General features: G+C 47.2%; 1 protein-coding gene across 1 annotated transcript in view; it reads left to right on the forward strand.

The window, feature by feature from the left end:
* Positions 1–13,517, forward strand: part of MRPS18A (mitochondrial ribosomal protein S18A) — a 17,634-nt gene that overhangs the window by 1,212 nt on the left and 2,905 nt on the right. The window contains exons 2-5 of the mRNA XM_018574349.1: positions 1,809–1,840; positions 10,602–10,706; positions 12,567–12,690; positions 12,988–13,057. Of these exons, the coding sequence (XP_018429851.1) occupies positions 1,809–1,840; positions 10,602–10,706; positions 12,567–12,690; positions 12,988–13,057 (331 nt within the window). The remainder of the gene's footprint in view (positions 1–1,808; positions 1,841–10,601; positions 10,707–12,566; positions 12,691–12,987; positions 13,058–13,517) is intronic.

The raw sequence follows: 13,517 nt of genomic DNA on the forward strand, positions 1-13,517 counted from the left end.
ATTGTAATTAGAGGTGCACCAAAATAGAAATTTAAAAACCGAAATGGAAAAAATTGTCAGGCCGAAACTGATACCGAAAATGTTTTTATTTTAAATGTTTTATTTTTTATAAACTTTTACATTTTTTATATTTATTTTTATGTATTCATTTTTTATTAAATATTTTTATTTTGTACTTTAATTTTAGGGGCTTCGGGAAAATATTAGGGATCTAAACAGACCTCTGATATTTCCCTTTTTAAAATGGAAAAAGAGATTGAGAACACAAAGTCCTCCCTCTGTTTTTCTGTGTCCCCTGTTATCAATGAACAGGAATCCTCTATGAGTGTTCCTGTTCATTCATAACTTGATAACATAGTATGTTTAATATAACTACAATCATGAATGGACAGGAAGTGATGTAGGAGGTGATGTAGATCACTTCCCATTCATTCATAATTGAGGCTATAGTAACCATACCATATCCTCAATTATCTACAAACACTCAGCTATCACTGATCGCTGAGTGTTTGCTCTCGCTCTCCTCTCTGATGCACACTGTCACAGGAGGCTGAGCGATCGGTGCGAGAGGAGAGCCCAGCCTCCTGTGACAGTGCTGTCTCCGCCCCCACACCGCTCTGCCGCACTGTGATAGGCGGCCAAGCAGTGAGGGAGGAGAGACACCGGACGCTCACAGCGCTCTTGTCCCGCAGCACTCGGCCGGCTGTCACAGTTTCTCTCCTCCCTGCTGGGTAACAGAGCAGCGCCCAGCGGGGAGGAAAGAAAGCAGGGATGCGCCGATGTATCGGCAGGAAAATTGCACTTTCGGCATTTAGCCAAAAGTGCAATTTTCGGCCGATATATCGGTGCATCCCTAATTGTAATAGCTGTTGCTATTAGCTTTCCTGCTGCATATAAATGTAACCGCCGCTATCCCCGTAGTATCAGTGGTTACATTTATATGCTCATTCCCTCCAGAGGTCTCTAGAATTGTAACATTGTATCTCCTTAGTAATATATTTATTTCCTGTGATCCTCGGCTCCATCTAGTGGCCATAATGAGGTATTTTCCTCAGTCATTCTGTACTGTATGAATGAACCGATTGAAGAACATTCCACCAGAAGAAAATTTACACTAAACATTCATTTCTGCCCCATTCACACAGCAGCCGGTTAGCTCGCACAGAATTTACATGCAGTTTTGCTGGACAAATAAGTTGCAAATTTTTTTTAGATAGACTTCAAAAGCAGTATTCAGATCTTAAATTTTTTTTTCAGTAATTAATCCAAATCAAACAAATATAGATCACCCCGCAAAGTGTTTCTTTACATTTTTGCCAAAGCACTTCCAGTCCTCATGTTACCAAACAGCTCCAACTCTCTCAGTTTGGCTTCCCTGGACCTCCTGTCCAGTACTATATCACGTGGGACAGGGCAGAGTCCAGCAGCCGCCCATCTACTAGTTTGGAGAAGGGAGGAGAGAAGAGGAGGGGAGTGTCCCGCCTTGCTGTCCCTGTGTGTTTGTAGAGACACACGCAGCTTACTAGCACACACAAGGGTGGCTCCATAGGACCCTGCAAGGAAAATGTGTCACCCTAAAACAGGAAGTCAGGGCCAGAGCTCAGGGGACCGGCTGATTCTGCAGGAAACTAAAACTTTTACACATCAAGGAGCAGCTTCCATTGTAAGTGATTTCATCAGAATCTGAAATAGTTTAAAAACCTTCTGACTTGAGCAGGGAGACCTTCTGTCACATTTTGTTGTCACTGTTGAGCAGGAATATTCTTTTGTTTGTGGTGCTGACAGCCGGTATTTGTGTTTGTCTCTAGTGGTGGAGAAGAAGGAGGGGAACACGACAGTGGTGAGTACCAAATTCCCTCTTTATATGTCTTATCGGATGTTCTGTTAAGTGACACTTATGTGGGAGGGATTCCTCGTGGTCCAACCTGCTATTGCAGCACCAAGGCTACCATTGCCTGCTTCTTATTCTGAGAATGTTATTTGCCTGGCTGTCATGCTAAACCCCTGGCTTCAATACATTGAGTCACTAAACCAGAACGAGTAGATCAGGTCTGATGTTACTTTCATTTCCCTGATCCGTATACTTCTTCCATGGCAGCAACTTATAAGGTATTGAAGCCAGAGAGGTCATTAAGCATGACGTAGGTCGGTGTTGCAATCATTGAGTCCGGTGGACAAAATACTGTGCGTATCAGGGGCCAGCAGACCGAAGCTAGGAGCCCTTTAAGGATCCTGATGTGAACAAATCTGCAGCTGCACTTTCTTTACATTTTGAAGAGCCAGCTTCGGGCTCTGTAATATAAATGCAATAGGAGTCTTCGGATCACTTCAATGTGCATGAAATGCAATAAATAAACAGTTGTCACTTCCTGTGCCTGGGCACTCCTGTTCTGTAGCCTCATATCTGTATATCTGCAGTGTGAGATCATCTAAGGCAGTGTTTCTCAACCTTTTTTCATTCAGGTCACCCTTGAAGTATGGAAAATCTTTAGGCACCCCAGTCTAAAATGTAAGGAGCGGACCCCATGCAAAAACACATGAAAAGTGGAGTTCCGTCCTTTGCATCAAAGACATCCCTTCAAATCAAGAGTCTCCCTTTTACATTAGAGTCCCACTTTACATCAATAGCCCCACTTCACATAAGAATACACCCCGAGTCCCCCTCCTTTTATGCCCCGAGTCCCCCTCCTTTTATGCCCCGAGTCCCCCTCCTTTTATGCCCCGAGTCCCCCTCCTTTTATGCCCCTCTTTACATTAGAGGGCTCCTATACATCAGGAGCCACCCTCTGATGCTCCTGACGTATAGGAGCCCTCTAATTATATCCCCCCATTTATATCAAGCTTCCCCCCCCCCTTCACATCAGAATCCTATCATCACGAAATGTTTTAGGTGGCGGCCTCTAGTTTTTGTAATGGAGTTAATTTTAAAGAGTTTGTTGCTGATGCTGCTGTCCCCATTGAACATATTGTACATGAAAATCATATCCCCCCTTAATCTCCTTACTTCCAATGTGAATATGTTTAAATTCAGAAGCCTCGTCTCCTAGCTCTGGTCCTCCATACCCCTAATTAGTTTGGTTGCCTTGTGACCCAAAACGCAAGTAAAGCCCCAAAAAATGAATTGTCATCTGATCCAGTCAACATTTCTTTACCTCACAGTTCTGTGACACACGTGTGGCAGAAGAGGAGCACATACATGAACAAAGGGTTGTACAGACCTCAGTTCATGTCTGCGTGTTGGTCCCCCCCGGGATTTATCTGTACAAAGCCGGGGATCAGAACAATGTAATAACCTTTAATCTGCTACATCAGAACTCCTCCCTGCCCCCTCTCCCCATTTTGGACTTGGCTTTTAAACCCAAATCTATGGAAAATGCTGCGGTGTTGTCCAGAACATCGTGCCAAGTGTACGCTTTTATCTCCTTGTCAGACGTGAAAGAACGGCGGCTGATATCTGGTCGCTCTGGGGAATGCAGACACTTCCAATTACACTGCTCGGTGTAGCTTTCTGTTTTCTTGTTTTGGGAGCGGGAAATTTATTATTGTGATTTAAAAAAAATAAAATCTTTTTTGTTCTCTGGCTCAGAGGGTTTTAGCGCACACAAGTCCATTCATTGCTTTTCCATAGCCAGTCAGTGGCAAACTGTCCTGTCAGCTGATCGTCTTTCTACTGGAGAGGAGCCGGTTTTGCTGTTCGGTGATAATAACAACCAGCTTTGTAACTGTGACAGTTCAATGTATCCGCAGCTATCAGAGCGGTGGAGGGCGGCGTGTAGCATGTGGTAAGCAGCCACATTTGTCAGGAATACAAAGCTACTTCTGGGCATGCCATGTTCATGTAGAACAGGCGCACAGACGTCATGTTAGGGATTCTGGAGAAACTCCAGATTGATTCACACTTTTGAGTTGCAGTAACTTTGCGAGGATGTGGGTGTTGGGGGGCTGCGGTGCCATTCCATCTTAACCCCTTACAGTATATATCGTTGCAGCTACTTAGTACATACAGGCGAATTATACCTTGTTTGGTTCAGGACAAATCTTAAGAGTGTGCTATTGAGCCCACTCCCAGCACACACACGTCACATATATGCAGCATCGGGGAAGAAATCCCACTTCTGTGATGTTGCATATGTATGTGTTACTCCAGTGGGAAGGGGTTAAGGCCTCTCAATGCACCTTGCTAAGGGATATGCATTGCTACAACACATGGTAATGCACTACTATGCATTGTGGTGCAGTGTATTCCAAAGAAAAATACATGTACCCTTTTATTGCATTAGGCAGATCATTCAAATGAATTGGCCGCCCTACCGGGACTCATGTAGCGCACGCAGTAATGCACTGCAACACATTTTGTGTTAAAGCTGCACTCTTGGATATTAAGAAAAAACTCAGCCTTCCTCTCTCTGCTTTGCCACATTAAAAACAAGTATGTTATTTTTTTCCATGCTTTTATATAACATCTATGCCAGGTACCTTGAAGAAGCGCCATTGTTGCTTCTTTTGCTGCTTGAACTACAAATCCTATTATGAAATTAGCTCATTGAATGAGCATGCATGTGGGCGGGATTAGGGAGGATCTTGGTGGGTGGGACAGACCAGGGGACTCTGGAGCTGTCAGTTAAATTTGTCCATGTTAGTGTGAGGGAGAGAGAGCGGGGATCTGAGACTCCTGGCTCCTCCCACCACAGCGCCGCTGGGTAAAATGGAAGTACATCAGGGATAATACACGATAATACAGCACACGGTGGACACCGGTCACACAAACAGGATGTAAGGCACGCAATGGCTTTATTACCTAGGACTAAATGCGTCTTCATGCAGTTGCATTACAATGACAAGGAATACCACATTTGCTAAATGTAATCAGTGTTAACGTGCATAAAAGTTTCTGCCTGAGGTTCATCTTTGCAAATGTATGAACCCAGACTAAAGGGTAGAAGACAGATGGCCACAAACATGGAGGCCTACTGAGGAACTAGATCCCCAATCATTAAAAAAAGGGGGAATAAAGCTGGCCAATCAGGAAGCCGGGCGCCATGTAATGACACAGCACCTGGCTTTCTAATGGGCCGGGATGCCTGCTTCATGCTCCCTCATCACCTCATGACGAGGGAGCATGGAGCCGACTTCCCAGCCAATCAGGAAGCCGGGCGCCACGTCATTACACGGTGCCTGGCTTCCTGATTGGCCAGAAAGGCGGCTCCATGCTTTCTCGTCACCTTTACACGCTACCTTGCTTCCTTAATGGGATTTCCAGTATCGGTATTCGCTATAGGCAAGTACCGGAAAAAATATATCGGTACTCGTACTGGATTACCGAAATACCGGTATTGGTGCATCCCTACTTTGAAATTAAAACAAAGACACCTTTAGAAATGTTTAGTAATGACAATCTACAAACAGATACTCATCGATAATTGGCGGCTTTTTATTCTCTCCGTACCTTATTCTTTTCCTCCTCCCCATTTTACTAAGGGCAGCTTAATACATCTCCCTTTACTTCCTGGTACTCCGGCCCATGTGACTAGGACATGCAACCATGCCTGTCATCTGGAGGAAAATGCCTTTCCCTGAGATATCGTGAGATTACAGATGAGATTTCCCAGCAATGCTCTGCTGATGTCACCTTCCCAGGATGCATCGCTTGGGCACAATTACATCACTAAGGCCCAAGAGTACCAGGAGGTAGAAAAACAATAATTGTAAGTAAAAGTAAAATATGTTTAATGAATGTAAGATGATTTCATATCAGTGTGCAGAGCTGCATGCTGATGTGATTTTTAGTGTAAGGTTGGAGGGTCTCCTGTGACATTGGAGTCGGCAAATCGTGACTATATCACAGTTGCCAAGTTTTGCATATGGACACATATCAGGCTTTCATATATCACCGTCATTAAAGGAGAACTATGGGGTAAGTGTTTTTCTCCATAGTTCTCCTCAGGGTAACGGGAGGACATAAACTAGCGTCCTCCCGTGACCCAAAGCTCAGTATACCGCGAGCTACAGCTCGCGCTATACTCAGACCGCCGCAGCCAGGACGCATCCCGACATTACTGTCGAGATCCACCCAGCTGCGTGAGTGACAGCGGGCTCTGCCTATCTAGAGGCAGAGCCAGTTGTACCCGTCCCATCCGTTCTGCCAGTCAGCGCTGGAGGATCAGACAGGGGAGGGGGAATCCCAGCAGGGAGCCGTGAGTCACTCACGGCTCTCTGCAGGGACAGGATCGAGAAGTGAGCGAGCGACGGTATGTGTTCGCTCACTTCCTGATCTATTGAGCCGACGAGTGACAGTTTTATTGTCGCAGTCTGCTCGAACTATGAGGCTGAGTGAAAATCACTGCCCTCATTGTTCTCCTTTAAAGGAGAACTATGGGGTTAAGGCTTTTCCCCATAGTTCTCCTTAGGGTAACACAAACTAGCGTCCTCCCGTCACCCTAGGCTCAGTATACCGCGAGCTGTAGCTCGCGGTATACTGAGACGTCGCGGTATACTAAGACGCCGCAGCTGAAGCGGATCCCGACAATTATGTCTGGCTCTGCCTATCTAGAGGCAGAGCCAGCTGTACCCGCCCCCTATCCAGCCCCTCCCCTGTCACGGCAGAGAGCTGTGACAGGATCGAGAGGTGAGCGAACGCCGGTATGTGTTCGCTCACTTCCCGATCTACTGAGCCGACCTGTGACAGTCTCATTGTCACAGGTCGGCTAGAACTATGAGGTGAGTGAAAAACACTCACCTCATAGTTCTCCTTTAAGGTCATCCCAAGGTTTCAGCTGATATTGAACATTCTTGTACACGGGGCACTGATATCAATCTTTTGGTCTAATTTCCTTTAGATCCGGCAGAGAACCTGATAAAATGTTCAGAGATACGTCTGGTGGAATACGTGTAGCAGAAGAAGTAGTAAATCCTCCACCGTAGTAATATAAGTCGTGTAAGCTGATCAAACAAAGCAAGCCGGCTGCGTGCAATGTGTTATGTGGGAATGGAGCTTCCTCTCCATCTCCTCGGTTCTCACAGTGCGGCTCAGCGGCAGAGACGAATGTTTCCTATTACAGAACATCAAAGCTTCTCTGCCGCTGTGGGAATCACGTTCAGACCTCACATACGCTCTCCATTGGCACGGCGGAGGAAAGCGTCTCCCTGGCACAGGCTGCTGTTACCAGGAACAGATTTAATAACGGAGGTTGTAACTCGGTTACAGGCCGGACACACCCGAGCGTTAATCCACATCAGGCGGCTGTGTTATGTCTTCCTCTGGTGCAACCGTGCAGGTTTGATGCAGAGCATTGTGGGTGGAGAGGACGCAACGCTGCATGCCGCATGGCACCATCCTGCGACTTCCTAGCCGTGAGGAAACGTCAGGTTGCTGGGCGCTCTGGCGTTTGTAGTTCTTCAGAGGTTGGCATTCTGTTGTCCATATTTTGGTCCTCTAGCTTTATGCTCAGGGTTGGTCCGGTGGGGGGAATGACATTTGGAGATTCGCACCTTCTGTCCTGAGTCGCGGGCCTCTATTCATCTCTGCGATGTATGGAGATGTTTGCAGAGCACGCTCCATGTCTGGGGAAAAAAATGCACAACGCACTGGTCACCTGCGCTGACATGCGGTTCCTTTAGCAACAACTAGAGTAAACCTCGAAAGTTAGGCGCCAGCTGGAAATTTTAAAGCAGCGCTCCGGGCAAAAAAATGTCCTTAACCCTTGGGGTGGGGCTGCCCTGCACTGCAAAGGTTAACCCTCATCAGTGTGATTAGGAATTCCTGCAGCAGGAGTGCCAAATCTTCCGCTTACAACTGGCAGCGGTCACCCGTTCAAGTAAATCACATACAGTACGTCAATTACAAGGCCCGCGGGTCAGAAACGGCCCACCACAAGATTTTATTAGGCCCGCCAGTCCCAAGCTTTGTACCTGGCCTGCGCTCAGGCAGAAAAAACGTTGACCTCCCTCCTCGGCCGCAGGTTTCTCGTCGTTCGCACATTCCTTCTCGCCTCTGGTCCCGGTGGTCCCGCTGTGTGTACCTGGGACTGACTGTGTGTGAGGGCACTACAAGTGTCAGCAGTCCCTATCCATTTAATGTGCCCTCACACACAGGAGTGTCATAAAATAAACAGAGACTGCTGACACTTGTACAGTCATAGCATCATTATATGACCATCCTGGTGTCCTGCATGTGAGGGCACTACAAGTGTCAGCAGTCCCTGTCCATTATATGACCATCCTGGTGTCCTGTGTGTGAAGGCACTACTAGTGTCAGCAGTCCCTGTCCATTATATGACCATCCTGGTGTCCTGTGTGTGAAGGCATTACTAGTGTCAGCAGTCCCTGTCCATTATATGACACTCCTGGTGTCCTGTGTGTGAAGGCACTACTAGTGTCAGCAGTCCCTGTCCATTATACGGCGGTCCTGGTGTCCTGTGTGTGAAGGCACTACTAGTGTCAGCAGTCCCTGTCCATTATACGGCGGTCCTGGTGTCCTGTGTGTGAAGGCACTACTAGTGTCAGCAGTCCCTGTCCATTATACGGCGGTCCTGGTGTCCTGTGTGTGAAGGCACTACTAGTGTCCGCAGTCCCTGTCCATTATATGACACTCCCGTGTGTGAAAGAGCACACTTAATGGACAGGGACTGCTGACACTTGTAGTGCCTTCACACACAGGACACCAGGATTGGCATATAATGGACAGGGACTGCTGACACTAGTAGTGCCTTCACACACAGGACACCAGGACCACCGTATAATGGACAGGGACTGCTGACACTTGTAGTGCCTTCACACACAGGACACCAGGACCGCCATATAATGGACAGGGACTGCTGACACTAGTAGTGCCTTCACACACAGGACACCAGGACCGCCGTATAATGGACAGGGACTGCTGACACTAGTAGTGCCTTCACACACAGGACACCAGGACCACCGTATAATGGGCCTGAGCTTAGTACCGTGGCAAGCAGCAGGGTTATTTTATTTTTTTGTGCTTTAAGTCCGGCCCCAGATTTTATTCACAGCCCTTGGTGTGGCCCCTGAAGTAAGTGATCGGGGGACAGCAGCTGCATTTGAAAGCCGGCACACCTCATGTGTTGGTATGTGATATGACTACATGCGGTAAGGAATCAATCGCCTTCCCCGGAAGCACTATGGATGTGTGCAGGAAAATGTGTTCTGGTCTGATGAAGATTTACATTTTTGGCCACAAAAACAACATTGCGCATCATCATCAGATTTATTTTCAGGTCTGAAGGTTCTGTTTGCACTCTGATTTTTGGGGATCTATAAGTGAGATTTTCCATCGAGTTTTTTTTTTGGTAGATGTAAAAATATCATACCGCTGTGCCTATATATGGAAGCCGGAGCCGCAACACACCCCGAAGGACCTCATTTGGATGGCTGCGTGCATAGGCAGCACTCTTCAGAATGCATCGGATGAAGAATTAGATGGCGACACAGCGAATGAGCGCTAATATACCGCCGCATCCGCGCCAATAAAATCCATTTAATCTTTTATTTGTCTCGATATGCCCGCTTTTGCTCAACTTGCGAGCGTCTGAAGTTTTCTTTTTTTGGCCAGACATCGAATTCCTCACATTTAGCGGAGCAGTAAATCACATTTCAATTGTGTATACACATTAAAAGATGCCGGACGTATTATCTGCGTATGAATAAACCGCTCGCATACGAGTCCCAGAACCGGCCAAAACTGCGAGTTAAGGAGGCCAGCCGCTCAATTCTGTAATGGTTCCTCTGAGGTGATGGCATAGCAGAGATGGGAGCCGGACGTGGGGCCCCAATCTTATTCTACAGATGTTGGATCATGGGGTGCTTTTGCAGAAGAGGCTTTCATGCCCACACAGCTATTTTTGGAGGTGTTGGTTAAAATGTTGGATCCGTGGCTCGCGTTTTGCACTAGAACCAAAGTCTAAGGCATGTGATGCCAAGTTTATCACCTCGCTGCACCTGCATGGGGGTGTTTGTGGAGATGGGACCTAAAACCCAACGATCACATTTTGACATTTCCATCATTCCAGCTCTGGAGTTTGGAGTGTTAAGGTAAACCTGTACTTTTCCTGGCAGCGTATACTTGCCTTCCTATCGCTCTTTCACCATTCCGATCAGCTGCCAGGAGCAAAAGTAAATTCCTGTGTGAGTTACAAGTTGTCGGAGTCATCATTAAAGGAGAACTATGGGGTCAGGGCTTTTCCCCATAGTTCTCCTAAGGGTAACAGGAGGACACAAACTAGCATTCTCCCGTCACCCAAAGCTACAGCTCGCCGTATACTGAGACGCCGCAGCCGGGACGGATCCTGACAACACAGGAGCTTCAGCACAGGTGATGAGATCATCATTCTGCCCTCCCCTCCTGTAAGCATGATCAGAGTGTTAGACTGGCAACAGTGTACAGTACATTGCAGCAGTCTGGTTCACGTTCAACACTGCTCCTGCTAGTAATGGTGCAGGGGGCTACTAGAAGGCTTCAAAATTTGGGTACTTATGTTAGTTGCAAACTTCATCTCACTTTCAAAATGAATACATAACTCCGTTAGCTGTTTTTTTGTTTTATAATAGAATTTCCGATGTTATAGAAGCTCTCCTCTGTTTCCTAGCTTGAAGGACGCATTATAGAAGAGAAAGAGACCTTATGCCCCCCAAATCCCTCCGGTCAGTGTCCGATCTGCCGCTGGAACCTCAAACACAAATACGACTACACGGTAAGATCTTCACAAGACTGCTGTGTGTCATGTGTTCTTTGTAAAGAGGACCTGTCACTTCATGTATCAGTGTAGATTTTCTAAAACCTGGTTCTTAGAGACGTTTTATATACAACATACCTTCTCCATTACTCCAAATAGATCGCCAGCAGAAGGAAGGAGGTCCTGATTCCTCTATATAGATCTTTATTATCACTAGAGGGATCCCCATCAGGAGGAAGGAGGTCCTGATTCCTCTATATAGATCTTTATTATCACTAGAGGGATCTCCAGCAGGAGGAAGGAGGTCCTGATTCCTCTATATAGAGCTTTAGTTATCAGTAGAGGGATCTCAGCAGGAGGAAGGAGGTCCTGATTCCACTATATAGAGCTTTATTATCACTAGAGGGATCTCCAGCAGGAGGAAGGAGGTCCTGATTCCTCTATAGCAGGGGTGCCCATTAGGTAGATCGCAAAGTGAACACTGGTAGATCACGAACGGCTCACTGACCTGTGTCCTGTCCTCCCGCGGTGCTCGTGTGGCTGAATGTGTCAGGCGCCGCAGTTGGGAAGGAGAGAGGAGAGGAGACTTGGGAAGCTCCTGCAGTGGAGGTAAGAAAAGACAGACAGGAGAGAGACAGCAGAGAAAGTGAGAAAAGAGACAGCAGATAGAAACAGGGGAGAGAGGGAGGAGAGACCACAAAATCTGTGTTCCAGAGTGTCCGGCCGGCTCCCTGCGTTCAGGGGCGGGAGGGGGCGTGGCAGTGCATTGAAGTCAATGGCACCACAGCAACGCCCCCTGCCCTCAGTGTGATCGCCCACGCCCGGAACGCAGGCACATTCCGGTCCAGCGCGATCTGCAAAAATGCAGCATTTTTGCAGATCGCACTGGACCGGAACGCAGGCACTGGGAGCGTGGCTGCTGTGCCATTGACATCAATGCACTGCCACGCCCCCTCCCGCCCCTGATTGCAGGTGTTTTTTCGTTGGTAGATCTCATTGAGCTCGTCATTTGAAAAGGTGATCTCCAGACGAAAAATTGTGGGCGCCCCTGCTCTATATAGATCTTTAGTTAGGACCTTATTCAGAATACTGGGTCAATTTCTGGAGACCTCACTTACAAAAAGATATTGATAAGATAGAACAAGTCCAGAAATAGAAATGATGAAAGGTCTGAGGGATGAAACATGTCGGGTACTCAGTAGTAGCTCGCGGTATACTGAGACGCCGCAGCCGAGCGGATCCCGACATCGAGGTCTGGATCCGCCCAGCTGTGTGAGTGACAGCTGGCTCTGCCTATCTAGAGGCAGAGCCAGCTGTACCCGCCCCCTCCCCCGTCCGTTCCGCCAGTCAGCGCTGGTGGATCTGAGCGGGGAGAGGGGAATCGAGCCGCGACAGGATCGAGAAGTGAGCGAACCCAGCATGTGTTCGCACACCTCCCGATCTACTGAGCCGACCTGTGACAGTCTCATTGTCACAGGTCGGCTAGAACTATGAGGTGAGTGAAAAGCACCCCCCCCTCATAGTTCTCCTTTAAGAACACGGGGAAGTGACCTCAAACCAGCAGGAGGAAAGATCAAAACTGACCTCAGAAAGCATTTTACTGGAAGAGTAGCTGATGTTGGGAACGGACTTCCAGCAGAGGTAGGGAGTCAGTCAACGATAACTGAATTTAAACACGCTTGGGGCAAATCTAGGTTTAGCAAAAAATAGTTCAATGAATAATGGAAAAGCTGAGACTGAATTTCTCTGCTGCCACTCGTCTATGTTTTCCTCATCAGAGTCCTGAGGAGGATATGAAATGTCACTGATATTAAAACGCTGCTTTAGACGTCTGTCTGTCTTATACATTATAATATGTAACGGTTGTCTTCTCCACAGGACGTCCTTGTCCTCAGTCAGTTTATCCAATCGGATGGCGGGATGTTGGCACGCAGAGTGACGGGCCTGTGTACGGAGGAACACAAGAAGGTGGCAGCATGCGTTAAGATGGCCCATCGAGCAGGTAAGAGCTGAGCCAACAACTGCCCCTGTGTATAGGCCAGAGAACACGATTTCAGTGTGGTCACCATTCCACTTTCTTATTAATGGATTCGGATGGGGATGTCCAACAAGCTCATACAGGTGTGATGGTCAGGAGTGGATTTCCTCTTTTCTAATGATAAGCTCTCTCTCTCCTTTTGTAAGCTTGAGGCTTTAAAGTTGTTGGTTATACATGGGGGGTGTGGGGGGGTGTCATTTATGAGGATGGTGACTGATATCTGTCTAGTGATTACAGTAACATTTTTATTTCTATCTCCAGGCCTCTTGCCAAACCACAGGCCCAAGATTCCCGAGGGACAAGTGTCCAAGCCAAAATTCCAACTTAACAGGTGAGCCACAACTCTGGGGACACGGACACATTTATAATGTATGTGGACAAATGTGTTTAATTTAAACTATAAGGGGATGTTCTGTATTAGAGATTATCTCTGTAAGAAACATTTAATGCCCCCCCAGCGCCTTCATCTTGGTCCTCCTGCTGTATAGTAGACATCCTAAGAGAGGCTTTGTTTGATTGTTTTATGCCTTTAACCTTTGAAACACTTCCACACTTGTGTTTATTTCATTTCTTCAGTAGGATTATATCTTTATTTTGGATAGGATTAAATAAATTGTCTCAGTCCCTCCTCTATGCCCCTTTCCATCTCTTCTCTCTGTCCCTCTCAGCCCTTGTAATATGTCCCTTCTCCACTCCTCCTCTCAGCCCCTACTTCCTGTCCCTTCACACCGCTCTCTCAGCCCCTCCACTCTATCCCTTCCCCACTCCTCCCTCACCCCCCTCTTCCTTTC

The sequence above is a fragment of the Nanorana parkeri genome, unplaced genomic scaffold, assembly GCF_000935625.1.
Source record: "Nanorana parkeri isolate BGI_ZX_2015 unplaced genomic scaffold, ASM93562v1 scaffold2894, whole genome shotgun sequence".
Taxonomy (NCBI): Eukaryota; Metazoa; Chordata; class Amphibia; order Anura; family Dicroglossidae; genus Nanorana; species Nanorana parkeri.